Here is a 14,930-nt window from a genome sequence, read left to right on the forward strand (position 1 = left end):
AGCAGTAAGCAATCGTCACTAAACTACCCAAAGAGAAAGTACAGACAATAGGCTTTAGAGAGCCCCTGTAAAAAAAAAAAAAGGATGAGAGAGATCTGGAAAGGGTTAGGAACAGAATTCATGGACACCTCGTAGTACAAAACAGCACCAGTGACATGAAAAAAAAATTGAGGGTGTGTCAGAGGATCTTGGGGCTGGACATGGTTAGGCAAACGGAAGGGTGAAGCTATAAAGGGATTCAAAATAATAAAAAGGGATGGGATGTTCAATTAGTGACTTGATTCCAAATGGGTACCCATACATCATCATAATGGGTTCCTGCGGTCAGTGCAAATGTTGTCTAAAGTGACTGGAGTGGTGAAAAAATTCAATTTGATTTTATCTTGGAAGAAAGCATCCTGCAGGTGGAGGGAGGTTGTATGGACTATGCAGTAAGTGTGCATCCTAACCTGACCCAAGCCCATCTGCAGTAAGATTTTGCAGATAAAATAGATCTAGCTCAAGATCCTGATGGGCCAAGATGTATCATCAAAATTGAAAGTGAACGTTGAAAATTAGTTAGGAAAGTGAGGAGGAAGAAAACAAAAGAACAGATTTATAGTCTTACGAGATGGATAGTGACAGGAAGCCTTGAGAAAGACGCAACGAAAACAAAAACAAAAGTCTCTTCATGGTCAGACACTCTCCAAAATCTTAGTGCTAAGTCAATGGTGGGTATGATTCCGACAAAGCAAAAAAAGGTAAATACTTCATACCTTTTGAAGGCCATCTGCTCCATTCTTACACTAACCAGTAAGTGAGCATTGGTTCAGCACAGAACAACCAGTGAAAGCTGGAGGATTTGGACACGAGGGCAAAAAAGTTTGGCAGGGAAACAGTGTGTTATGTATGAATTAGAAGGTGGGGAATGGGCAGCTGCCAAAACCAGGGAGATCAGGGGAGGGAGAAAAAAGACTGCTAGTGAACTTTCTCCAGACACTAAAGAGCTGCCAAGCCTCCAAGACCAAGTGAATCAGGAAGAAAACACAATGCGTGTGTGCAGGTGTATTATATTATTACACACAAATGCAAAAGCAAAAGTTAACTAAGATACTTCCCAGCAGGGAATAATTGTACAAGGTAAAGACTCTGAAAGAGTTAATGTTGAAATTGCAGCTGAGGAACCTTGGTAGTAAATTGGCTCTCCATTTCATCTGTAAAATGACCCAACTGGCTACATGTACTTCAGAATGAAATAAGGTTAGGCAAGTTTCTTTTGCAACTGCTCAACTTCACTACAAACAGATCCCTCATTAACCACTAAAAAAAGTGTATCTACATATAATATACTAGGACCTGTACAGTAATTCTAAACATGGAGCTAGCTCCTCGGTAGAGACTAAAGGCTCAGATTAGATAGTGAGGTGTTAGAATAATCACACTCATGAAATAATTCTAATTTAGCAATAATGACATCTAAATTACAAACACAAGGATCACTGGCGAAACGTACCCCTCAGTTTTGAGAACATTGATTCAATGTCAGAAGTCACATGACACCAGGTTATAATCCAACAGGTTTATTTGAAATTACCAAGTTTTCAGAGTGCTGCTCCTTCGTCATGTTCCTGTGTGAAAAGAGCAGCACCCCAAAGGCTTGGTGATTTCAAATAAACCTGTTGGACTATAGCCTGGTGTCGCGTGACTTCCAACTTTGTCCACCCCAGCCAGACACTGGCACCTCCACGTCATTGATTCAATGTGCATGCTAAAGCTAAACTTCCACATGTGAAAAATCAGTTCATCCTGGATTTAAATCAAAGAATTAGCAAAACTGGTACAAGCCAAGCCTTTTACTATCAACAGTAACGTTACTCATACACATTTCCTCGAGCCAATCAGTTAGAAATCCTATATCAGTATTAAATTTTGAGGAAAGAAGTCAAGAAGTTAAAAAAAACATTTAGTTATATTATACTCCAGAGAGCAATGACCACTACTTTTTTTTTAAAAAAAAAAGATTAGATTACTTACAGTGTGGAAACAAGCCCTTCGGCCCACACTGACCCTCCGAAGCGGAACCCACCCAGACCCATTCCCCTACATTTCACCCCTTCACCTAACACTACGGGCAATTTAGCATGGCCAATTCACCTAACCTGCACATCTTTGGACTGTGGGAGGAAACCAGAACACCCAGAGGAAACCCACGCAGGCATGAGGAGAATGTGCAAACTCCACACAGTCAGTCGCCTGGTTATTATAGTCTGGTCATACTTCCATTCGAGAATACAAAGCCACACTCCTTACCCATAATACCAGTTTTGAAGATACCATAGAGGGAGAGACCAGTGGTAGCGGCATTCCATACTGTTCCAATGACGGCATACATTAAAATCGTTCCAAGATTCCCAAAGAAATGCCGATTGGGCATGAAATATCCGGCATCCAGTACAATGGGTGGCAGCAAGTAAAAGAAGAAGACATTTGGTGTTAAAGTGAAGGAGGCAGTGTGGTCGGCGGCCCAGACAATTCCTCCCAGGATGAGGCCCAGTACAATCAGCAGGGCACTTTCAGGTACCACTGAGGTGACTCTCTCAGACAGATGGAAAACTAAAAAGAAACAAAAACAGCAAATCAATAACTGGGATGATATGAATGGTGTGTGGATTGCAAGACAAAAAAATATATATAGTGTTAATTGACTAAATTAAGTAGATGCGATAATAAAAACAGCTGCATTCACAAGTCAGTCACTCCTCCATTTAAAAGATCCCAGGTGGCATATGTAGAAGTAAAGAACACCAGTCTAGACACATGATGATGAAGCATCTTCATTGCAGTTCAAACAAAGTACAAAATATTTGCAGTATTAAAGAAGTCAATGTAGCTTTGGAGTATTGGCACTTGCAGTAGCAACAAACTTAGTTACATTTTTCATGAGCAAGCAGGCTTGGAATGTATAGTAAAGAATCTGGTTATGTTTTCACTAAGAGCATGTGATTGGAAGTTGAACTCCATCACAGCAGTGTGACCATACAGTAAAATGCAGCTTCCTGATAGGTGAGTATAATAAAAGTAGACCACAATTAATCAAGTAACACATACAATTCAGAACTACGTAGGTGTTTTTCTAATTACATTCAAAAGCATTAATGCCACTTATATTTCTACATGGATGCTACAATTAGTCAACCTTTGGGAACAGAACAAAAAAGAAAAAAAAATGTAAACCTAACTGGCCTTAGGCCAAAATTAAAACACAGAGCATGGAAGATGATTCAATTCATTCCATGATGCTCTTTGCAAGTACCCAGAATTGCACATTCTCCTCCTTCACACCATTTCATTAACATTGTGAAGCATTCAGAATACAAGATATTGAATGTGTGCAAGTTATTAGCTTTTTAAATGTGCTAATCTGAAGACTCAACCAACAGTTACTTATGTTTAGTTTGTGTAATCAATGTTATATTTTCAGTACAGGAAGCTTTATTTTCTCTGTGCAAATGTTTCCAATTGGAATGAAGCAGGAGATTCCCAGGTTCACCCCAGTTACTGACTCCACAAAGCTATCTGTGGTCATTTGGGAACACAAAGCTCCTGAACAAATTTCCTCCCCTCTGCCATTGTTCAAAGATCACAAAAGGAATCAAAATATTCTTCTGACCAAATGGCCCCATTGGCAACCTATTTATTGCTCTGTGGCATGACTTAAATCTCAGGAGAACACAAGTTCGATTTTTATTACTAGTTATAAATTAGTACCAAGCTTCCATGAAAGAGCAGTACTCTACGATACATTTCTGCTAGTGGCCAGGACGGCGCTCAAACGTTTCCAGATTTTCCAGAGCTACCAGTCTTCTGACAGAACTACTTTTTGCTCTGGAAATAAAGCACTTGACTACAGAAAGGAGAAGAGATAGATGTTGGTGAAAGAGATTATCACAACAGTTATGAAAATCTGTCAACTAAAATATTAAGGTATGCCATTTATAAAACCACTGATTGCACATGTGTGTATATCTAACACTTTTTAAAGAAAGCACCTTTCAAACCAGAGGTGGATGCAACATTGCTACCTACCTAGCCTACACATTCCTGGACGCAATGGGCAATTCAGCATGGCCAATCCACCTAACTTGTCCATCTTCACACTGTGGGAAGAAACTAGAGCAGCAGAAGGAAACCCACACAGACATGGGGAGAATGTGCAAACTCCACACAGGCAGACAGTCACCCAATTGTGGAATCAAACCCATGTCCCTGGTGCTGTGAGACAGCAGTGCTAGCCACTGAGCTACCCCAAGTCTTCACAACAACTATACATCACACTTCCTTAACCATACAAACACTATTGGGCTGACATGTACAAGTGTGAAATGATTTACAGGTATAAGTGCAAGCTTGTTCCTAATTTCCACGAGACACATTTTTGGTGCCCAAAATACTTGGGCTAATCCCTGACCTCAGATGTCTTAATATAGGAGATAGGACGTTAAAGGTTGCAATCTTTCACCCTCCGAATCATTTTACTATTACCCCTATGCTGCAAAAATGGAGCTTCTGACAGACATCAAATTCAGCAACGTTCACCAGCTTTACTTCACCAACGGTCATGCACCACGGGATGTTGCCCAACATGCTAGTGTGCAGTTTTGTCTAAACTGCCATCTCACCTTTGAGCTGTTCCCTCCCCCACTTCCAAGGGAATTAACTCATCCACAGAAATACATCTGAGATTATGAAATTCAGATTTATGATTATACAACTCTGAAATCTGCAGAGTCAGAGGAAGCTTTTGTTAAATATTACTGAATAAAATAGTTTGCGTGCAGAATTTTATGGAACACAAAAATTTGCACAATTTTTTTTAATGCTGCAAGATGTATTTTTGCCACCAAGATCATTCTCTTTTTGACAAAGTTAGAATGAAACTACAAAACAAAATACTTTACCAGATTCCAAGGACACTACTGATGCTTTCTCCTCAGATCAGAATACAGCCATATTTCAGAACCATTTGGCCCAGAGGGAGAGGAACAGGAAGCCTTTAAAAGCCAGCAGAGAAGAACTAAAATAGCAGTAAGAGGAGAGAAGTTGAAATGAGGGTAAGTTGAATCGGAATGAAAAAAAAATATTGCAAGCGTTTTCTTTTGATGTATAGAAAAGGTAAGTGAGAAGCAAGAGAGGACAATGGAACGCTGGGGTTGAAAAAGGACCTCAGCAATGTCTGAATGGTGGAACAGACTCAATGGGGTGAATGGCCTAATTCTACCCCTACTACTTAATCCTGTTGGTACTCCAATTACTTTCCACTATCCAAAGATGTGCAGGTTAGTCAGATTGGCCATGCTATGCTGACTGTAGTGTCTAGAGATGTGCAAGCTACATGGGTTAGTCATGGTAAATGAGGCTTACAGGAATAGGATAGGGTGCTGCATCTGGGTGGAATGCTCAAGAGGACCAGTGTAGGCTCAATGGGCTAAATAGCCTCTTTCCACTTTGAGGGATTCTATGATTCTATGAACATTGAGACTGGAGTTGGTTAACAATGTAAAATTCACAACACACTAGTTCCAGGCAATGAGCATCTCCAAAAGGATAGTGCCAATGAATGTCTATGGTTAGATTCTATCATTGCCGAATATCCCATTAAAAATCAATACCCTACAGGCTTTTGACTGACTGAACTGGATCAGCCACTTAAATACTGTGACTACAAGAACAGGTCAGAGGCTAAAGAATTCTGCAGAGATTACTTACCTTCCAAAAACATGCAAACCATAAGTTAGGATCTTCACTTGACTACAGTCCAAAATCACTCAATTAGTGTGACATTATCCAGGACAAGGAAGCTCACTTGAATGGCACCACATTCTGCACTTTTAACATTCTCTTCCTTTACCATGCATAGTGCCAATAGTTTATACCATCTACAAAAAGTGCACTGCAACGCACCAATGTTCCTTTGATAGAACCTTCCAAATAAACAACCTCCATCGAGAAGAACATGGGCAGGTGCATGGGAACACTGCCAGCTGGAAGTTCCCTAGTTTTGACTTGAAACAGCAACACTGTTCCTTCACTGCCATTCAGATAAAATCCTGATGCTCCCTTCCAGACAGCACTGAGGGTCTAGTTACACACTCAGGACCTCTCCTGGCCAAGATGCTGACTCACCATTGCCATTCAGGTGCCATTTAGGGATAGGCAATTAATGCCAACTTAGCCAGTGACACCCAGCTTCTATGAAAGGTTTTTCATTTTAAATTGGGAGACTTATTTTGGTACTGAATAATTGCTTATTCCTTCAGGAAACTAAACACCATTTAGCTTCAGATGGTCATATTTTTTCAACATCTGTAAAGTGTCATTAAGTGTGGTGCTAGAAAAGCACAGCTGGTCAGGCAGCATCCGAGAAGCAGGAGAGTCGACATTTCGAGCATAAGCTCTTCTTCAGGAACGTGGGCCCCCACGTTCCTGATGAAAAGCTTATGCTCGAAACGTCGACTCCCCTGCTCCTCAGATGCTGCCTGACCAGCTGTGCTTTTCTAGCACCACACTTAAATGACTCTGATTTCCAGCATCTGCAGTTCTCGCTTTCTCCCAACATCTGTGCAATGTCAACCTGTGGAATGGAGTCCACAAAAATAGTAGGGCATCAAATCTGTAGCATACAATAACTCCAAACAGTTTGGCCAAAAGGTCAATTTTCTGCTAAGAAACATAGGACTGCCTATATAAGCTGATGTTTACAGTGAACTTTAAATGAAAATATTGGATAGAAATCTACTTTGCAACATTGAAGAAAGCCAATTCCATGAAATCTCAAACTTACAGTAACTCCCTCAGATGCCCATTCTTCATCTTTGTGCGTGCATAAAGACAGTTGGGTGAATCCACTATAAAGTGGCACCACCCTATGAAGTACAATCCCACCCTCCAACAAGATTTAACAGAAATCAAATCTGAAGCAATAATCTTGGCTTTGTCCTTGATCCTGTTTAATCCTCTTAAGTGAAATTTCAGCACTCCTACTACCACCCAGCTAACAGTGAATTGGTTGAATCAGCCAAACCCACCCAGTCTTAATCACAGTGCTGAACATTAATACTACATCAGACTCATCAAACTGCAAGATAAGCACTTGTAAGATTAACAAAGCTGATTTAACAAAATTGCAACTTATTGTGTGGCTTAGTTTTACGATAGCCACAACTTGAATGTTCAACTCATCATAGCTTAACAAAAAAAGTGCTTGAGATTGACCTTTTTCTACAAACATTTCCAATTCAGCACAACATAATTACTCAGAGTGCCAACGGGGTGTCTTGACCATCATAGAATCGGAATACTGGGGATTGTCAATCTAAATATTGCCATTGCATAAATAATGTGAATGAACTGCCTCAACCTCAAGGAACACAGCCTGCTTGTGGAAGCATAGGCAAATCCAAACCTTGCATCTGGTCAAAGCTGTCCCTTTCAACAACCCAACATAGACTGCAGTCTCTTCAGGTAACGAGTATGTCTGCAAAGGAATACCCAGATGCTAAACTAATCCAGTGCACAGCACAAAGATTTGTTTAGTCAGGTTTGGATATACCTGCTCCTAGTTCTAACGGAATACAGTGAGAGGGTGGGTAAATGGAGCTGAGTCCATGAAAAGTTCAGCCATGATCTTATTGAATTTAAATTTGAATTGAATTTATTGTCACGTGTACCGAGGCACGGTGAAAATCTTTGGCTTACGAGCAATATGGGCAGATCACAGAGTTAAATAGCATAGATAAGTAAATATTAGGTAAACAACAGCAAAAAAGAAAAACACACAGACACAGGCGAGTGTTAAGAGTTTGTGAGTCCATTCAGTATTTTAATAACAGCAGGGTAGAAACTGTTTCAAAACCGGCTGGTGCATGTGTTCAGGTTTCTGTACCTTCTCCCCGATGGTAGAGGTTGTAGAAAAACATTGTCAGGGTGGGATGAATCTTTGAGAATGCTGGCGGCCTTTCCTTAACAGTGGGCCTGGTAGATGGATTCTATAGATGGGAGGTTGGACTTTGTGTTTGTCCAGACAGAGTTCACCACTCTCTGTAATGGTCTCCGATCTTGAATGGTACAGTTGCCATACCAGGTAGTGACACATCCATACAGAATGCTCTTGATGGTGCACCTATAAAAGTTGGTAAGGATTTCACTGTCATGCCAAATTTCCTCAGCTGCCCGAGGAAGAAGAGACATTGTTGGGCCTTTGTAACCAGTGCGTCCAAATGAAGAGGAATCCAGATGGCCTAATCCTGCTCCTAGTTCTTATGTTTCCTAGATACAGAACAGATTTTGGGAATCATGTTGGTGTAGTGATTGGAACCAGTTGGACCCCATTGACTAAAATGACCTTGATTAGCCCAGGTTAACAACCCCAATCAGGAAAGCCTTAGCTGAACAATATAAAATTAGAATCTCCTTAGTTGACTAATGACTCAGAGCAGGCTGGCCACAACCAGTCTACTGTGCACTAGTAAATAAAGAGTGACTCGGTGATGGGACCTGGCCTCAGAGCAGTTATTTCAATTAGTTTGGGGGAGTGGGGGAAAACAGGAAGATAGATGATCTTTGGAACCATGCTTCTATTCATCTTACACAACATCTCCCTAAACTTCCCTCCCTCTGTAAAGGTAATTTTAAAATTGCTCTTGACCAGTTCTAATTACTCCTTTTGTTTATTCAGTGTGCGTTTTGGGCTTAACTGAAAGAGAAAATTGACATGTTTTATGGTATTAAAATCGGGCTGTACAAATACAACCTATATAAAAAAAGGCATCATAAAAGGGTTACAGGTCCAAATGTATGCACTGGTGTTGAAATAAATAAAAATGACTGAGTTCACATTTACAATGTTGAGCTTGATGTTGTGTCAAAACCCTTAAAATCAGCAGTGGCACTGCAAATAACCGAGCTCTCTCTGTTCATCAGGAGGCTGTTATTCGCATGATAAATCCACACACACTTGAGGAAGTATAAATAGCTGTACAATCGAAAAGTGTGGCTCAGAAGCTGGAAACACGCCACCCAGCTACTGCACTTTTTCTCTACAAAAGAGATATTGCCAAAATATTAAAGCATTTAAAATATATCTGATGCTATGCAAATTTTAAAAACAGCAATATATTTAAAAATTCAGAGAAGGAATCTTCCCATAATACCTTTTATGACCAGAATGCTTTCCAAAGTTCTTTGGCTCTGATGAATTACTTTTGAGAAGTTTTGAACTATTGTAATGTAGAAAGGATAACATGCTGTTTGTGCACATCAACGTGCACTGCAACAAGGAACATTTAATCCATTTTCTAATTATGTTGATTAAAAAGGGGTAAATAATGGTCAAGAGACTGAGAACTGCCCTGCTGCTCGAGTAGTACCATAGAATCTCTGTGCACTGCAGGGAAGCTGGGTCCTTGGTTTAACATGACCTGAAAGATGGCACTTCCAACAGTCCCCCTGAACTACACAGTGTGATCAGAACGCGAGATCCAAATAAATAGGAGAAATAGGTCAGTGATCAAGTGCTTCAGTCTCTAGATAGGATTTGAACCCACAACCTGCTCACTTGGAGGCAAGAGTACTACACATAGACTATAGCTGACAGTCAAAAAGATTGTAACACCACATGATCAAGGAAAAAAAAGTAAAGACAGTAGGGGAAAAAAGATGTTAGGTGGCATGGACACAGTTTTAGTTCTACAATCCTGTTGGAGAAAGGGAAAATAGCAACATTGATTTTGAAATTAATAGCCTCAAAAAGAATGTGGATTCTGAGAGGAAAAAAAAAATCTGCAAATTACAGGAACTAACCATAGCAGAAAGCCCTTGAAAAGGAATTGATAGACATTTAGATTTAGGAGAAGGATGCAAATCTTGTCTTGTTTTGGATCTGAGGAAAGTGCAGGTGTAAAAGTCAGATTGCAACAAAGAGCAAAGTCAAGTGGAGTCATTCAAAATGGATGAGCTAATCATAAGATAAGATAAAAAGAAATGGCATCGAAAAACTGCAGTACAGTCCAACTATTGGCAAACTTCAAAAGTCTTTTTTGCGTGTCTGGTAGTGCAAGTATGGAGGATCCCGCTAAAGATCCAGCGACTGGTGAGTGCTGAAACATAGAAAACATTTCAAATGACAACATGACAGTTTCTTGCTTCCAGGGAAGGCTAATGCTCAGTACAAGGAGTGTCTTCATCCAGAAACTGAGGCCTCAAGTTCCAATCCATCTAAATGAATTTGCTTACAAACATTGCAGGAATCCATTAACTACCAAGTTATCAACATATATTTACAGACTATTAGAGTTAGGAAGCTATAAATTGGGTATTGCCAGTGGCAAAATTTTTGATTTTGGCATTAATGTATGAAGGATAGTTAAAAATTTAATTCAATGCAAATACTTATTTAGACATAGCTATGAATTTGATTCACAGCCTGGCAGAATAACACTTGATAAACACAGCTTGGAGCTCTGATGTTATCCCTGCATATTGCAAACTGATATTTAATGTGGCTTTACTTCCCACTAAAATCAAGAATATTACAATATAGAAGTTGCATTGTGTCTGTATTAAATTATCTTTTTTTTCACGGAAGAAAATTTCTGTGCCTTCAGCAGCTGTGTGACGTGCACAATATCCTGAGCAAAGTTTGCTGAACACCTTCTCCTGTCCAAATGAGCTTGGGGAACACCACTTGAGTGTAGGCACTGACAAAGCCTCATGCAAGGCATGTCCTGAGCACAGGGATCCTAGGCCAGCCCACAGCAGAACCCCACAGCACAGCCAAGCCCTAGCCAAGTGGCTAAAAGATTCTTCAGGATCTGAGCTGGTATACAGTTAGAGTTGCTGCCAGTATGCAGACTCAAGACAGCCAAGAGGTCCTACAAGGCCCAACTTGAGTAAGAAAACTCAGGCCGGTACCCAGGAAAGTACACCCCCCACCCCACCCCAGAAAATCTCCCTACATGTGGGTTGGAACAATTAAATTGCTTAGCTTCATCAAAATCAGAATCAGTTAAAATTAATGTTTGGTTAAATGGTCACCCAGTTCCCATGGAGGTCAACACTGGTGCAGCTGTATCTACGGTTGTAGAACCCATCTTTAACAAGATTAATTCCATCTCCAACCCTTAAGTTTGCACGAGACCTCAACCAGACAGAGCATACACTGGAGAAATGTTGCAAATTAAGGATACTACTTTGGTTCCGGTCTATGAGAAGCAGTTGGTGCAGTTACCACTGATGGGCCCAAGCTTATTGGGGTGAAATTGGTCAAGAGAAAGTTTTGCCTAGATTAGCTCAACACTTTAACAGGAAAATGGCTGCATCAGTGAAATCTTAGTGAAATACCCAGGAGTTTTGCAGGAAGGGCTTGGGACTATCAGAAGGGCCAAAGCCATTTTACATGTGACCAGGAAGCAATTCCAAGATGTTGCAATTTGCCTTGTGAGCAAAAAAGTAGAGACAGAAATCAGGAGGCTGGAGAGTGAAGGAATCATCAAACTAGTGTAGTTTGCCAAATGGGCAGCACTGGTTGTATAGTGTGTGAAGCCTGACAGCTCAGTTTGCCTTTGTGGGATTTTAAGCAAATGGTAAACTGCTTCTCAGCTGGATAAAAACCCAATCCCTCACAGAGGCTTTGTACACAAAGTTGGTGGGGGAAGAGGTTGTCCTTTACAAAGCTGGACATGAGCCAAGTCTACCTGCAATTGCGACTGGATAAGGAATTCCAGGAGTACATTACAAATAATCCCCATAAGGGTTTCTATCAATCCACAAGACTGCCATTTGGAGGGTCACCAGCCTGTGTCCTTTTCCAGTGGGCCATGGAGAATATTTTACAAGGGCTACCACAGGTTGCCATTCATCTGGATGATGTACTAATAACTGGGAAGACCAAAAAAAAGAGCATTTTGAGTACTTGGACATAGCGCTTAAACATTGCTCATCTGAGGCATACACCCGTTTGGGAGAAAAGTGTGTGTTCCAGGTGCACCAAGTGAGCTAGTCACATTACAGCGTCAGTATAACTGGGCTACACCTGTTGAAAGACAAAGTGAGGGTGATCAAAGGAACCCCAGCTCTCACATCTGTAGCAGAACTTGGGTTAGTGAATTATTACAGATAATTCATACATTACCTAGCCTCCATCCTGGCAACCTTACACCTGCCATTGATAAAAGGACCAGCCTTGGAAATGGTCGCACAGCAAAGTAGTAGCCTTTAGGGAAGTGAAAAGCAGCTCTCATTATCTAAGGTGTTGGCCCACCACGATCCAAAGTGAGAGGCAGTGCTGACATATGATGCCTCCCTGTATGGGTATCGGGGTAGTGTTGGCTCACCGGTGGCTCAGTGGAGAGGAACATGTGGTTCGCAGACTTCAGCTAATGCTGAACACAAGTATGTCCAGATGGAAGGAAGAAAGGTTTGGCGGTCATCTTTGGTGTGAGGATGTTCCATCAGTATCATTGTGAACAGAAATATAGACAATAGACAATAGGTGCGGGAGTAGGCCATTCTGCCCTTCTAGCCTGCATCCCCATTCAATATGATCATGGCTGATCGTCCTTAAAACAGTATCCTGTTCCTGCCTTATCTCCATAACCCTTGATTCCACTATCTTGGAGAGCTCTATCCAACTCTTTCTTAAATGAATCCAGAGACTGGGCCTCCACTGCCCTCTGGGGCAGAGCATTCCACACAGCCACCACTCTCTGGGTGAAGACGTTTCTCTTCATCTCTGTCCTAAATGGTATTTTTAAGCTGTGTCCTCTGGTTCGGCACTCACCCATCAGCCGAAACATGTTTCCTGCCTCCAGAGTGTCCAATCCTTTAATAATCTTATATGTCTCAATCAGATCCCCTCTCAGTCTTCTAAACTCAAGGGCATACAAGCCCAGTCACTTCTGTCTTTCAGTGTAAGGCAATCCCGCCATTCCAGGAATTGACCTCGTGAACCTACGTTGCACTCCTTCAATAGACAGAATGTCTTTCCTCAAATTTGGAGACCAGAACTGTACACAGTACGCCAGGTGTGGTCTCACCAGAACCCTGTACAGCTGCAGAAGAACCTCTTTGCTTCTATACTCAATCCCTCTTGTTATGAAGGCCAGCATGCTATTAGCCTTCTTCACTATCTGCTGTACCTGCATGCTTGCCTTCATTGACTGGTGTACAAGAACTGAAGGGCTGATGCCTGAAACATCGATTCTCCTGTTCCTCGGATGCTGCCTGACCTGCTGCACTTTTCCAGCAACACATTTTCAGCTCTGGTGTACAAGAACACCTAGATCTCTGTACTGCCCCTTTACCGAAATTGATTCCATTTAGGTAGTAATCTGCTTTCCTGTTCTTGCCTCCAAAGCGGATAACCATACATTTATCCACATTAAACTGCATCTGTCATACATCTACCCACTCACCTAACTTGTCCAGGTCACCCTGTAATCTCCTAATATCCTCATCACATTTCACCCTGCCACCCAGCTTCGTATCACCAGCAAATTTGCTAATATTATTACTAATACCATCTTCTATATCATTAACATATATTGTAAAAAGTTGCAGTCCCAGTACTGATCCCTGCGGTACCCCTCTGGTCACTGCCTGCCATTCCAAAATGGAGCCGTTTATCACTACTTTGTTTCCTATCAGCCAATCAACTTTCAACCCAAGTTAGTACTTTGCCCCCAATATCATGCACACTAATTTTGCTCACTAACCTGCTGTGTGTGACTTTATCAAAAGCTTTCTGAAAGTCCAGGTACACTACATCTACTCGATCTCCCTCGTCCATCTTCAGAGTTACATCCTCAAAAAATTCAAGAAGATTAGTCAAGCATGATTTCCCCTTCATAAATCCATGCTGACTCTGACCTATCCGGTTATTACTATCCAGATGTGGCGTAATTTCATCCTTTATAATAGACTCCAGCATCTTTCCCACCACTGGAGGTCAGACTAACTGGTCTATAATTTCCTGCTTTCTCTTTCTCACCTTTCTTAAAAAGTGGTACAACATTAGCACCCTCCAATCTGCAGGAACTGATCCCGAATCTATTGAACTCTGGAAAATAATCACCAACGCATCCACGATTTCTCGAGCCACCTCTTTCAGTACCCTGGGATGTAGACCATCAGGCCCCAGGGACTTATCAACCATCAGACCTAACAGTCTCTCCAACACCAAATCCTAGCAAATATAAATTCCTGTAAGTTCAGGTCCTTCAGCCACTGTTACCTCAGGGAGATTGCTTGTGTCTTCTCCAGTGATCACAGATCTGAAGTACCAATTCAATTCTTCTGCCTTTTTTTTGTTCCCTGTAATATATTCCCCTATTTCTGTCTTCAAGGGCCCAATTTTAGTCTTAACTATTTTTTTGCCTTTCACATACCTAAAAAAACTTTTACTATTCTCCTTTATATTATTGGCCAGTTTACCTTTGTTACTCATTTTTTCTCTGCGTATTTCCTTCTTAGTAATCCTCTGTTGTTCTTTAAAAGCTTCCCAGTCCTCCATTTTCCCACTTATCTTTGCTATGTTATACTTTTTCTCTTTTAACTTTATGTTTCTTAACTTCCTTTGTCAGCCACGGCCACCCATGCCTCCTCCTAGGATCTTTCTTCCTTTTTGGAATGAACTGATCCTGCAACTTCTGCATTATACCCAGAAATATCAGCCATTGTTCCTCCACGGTCATCCCTGCACCATTGAACTTTGGCCAGCTCCTCCCTCATAGCTCCATAGTTCCCTTTATTCAACAGAAATATTGTCACTTCCGATTGTACCCTCTCCCTCTCAAATTGCAGATTGAAGCTTATTGTATTACAATTTGTCATAGAAACCCCTGCCAGGGATATTGAAGGAAGACAAAGACAGTGCCACCCATTGCTGCTGGTAGAAT

The 14,930-nt window shown here is 41.2% G+C and overlaps 1 protein-coding gene across 2 annotated transcripts in view; it reads right to left on the bottom strand.

Annotated features, from left to right (window-relative positions):
- The window catches only part of LOC140464928 (sodium/hydrogen exchanger 3), a 133,373-nt gene that overhangs the window by 45,351 nt on the left and 73,092 nt on the right, over positions 1-14,930 (bottom strand). For both annotated transcript variants that reach the window (XM_072560566.1, XM_072560565.1), the window contains exon 2: positions 2,290-2,592. In XM_072560566.1, coding sequence (XP_072416667.1) covers positions 2,290-2,592 — 303 coding nt within the window. The remainder of the gene's footprint in view (positions 1-2,289; positions 2,593-14,930) is intronic.

This window comes from Chiloscyllium punctatum, chromosome 41, assembly GCF_047496795.1.
Source record: "Chiloscyllium punctatum isolate Juve2018m chromosome 41, sChiPun1.3, whole genome shotgun sequence".
Taxonomy (NCBI): Eukaryota; Metazoa; Chordata; class Chondrichthyes; order Orectolobiformes; family Hemiscylliidae; genus Chiloscyllium; species Chiloscyllium punctatum.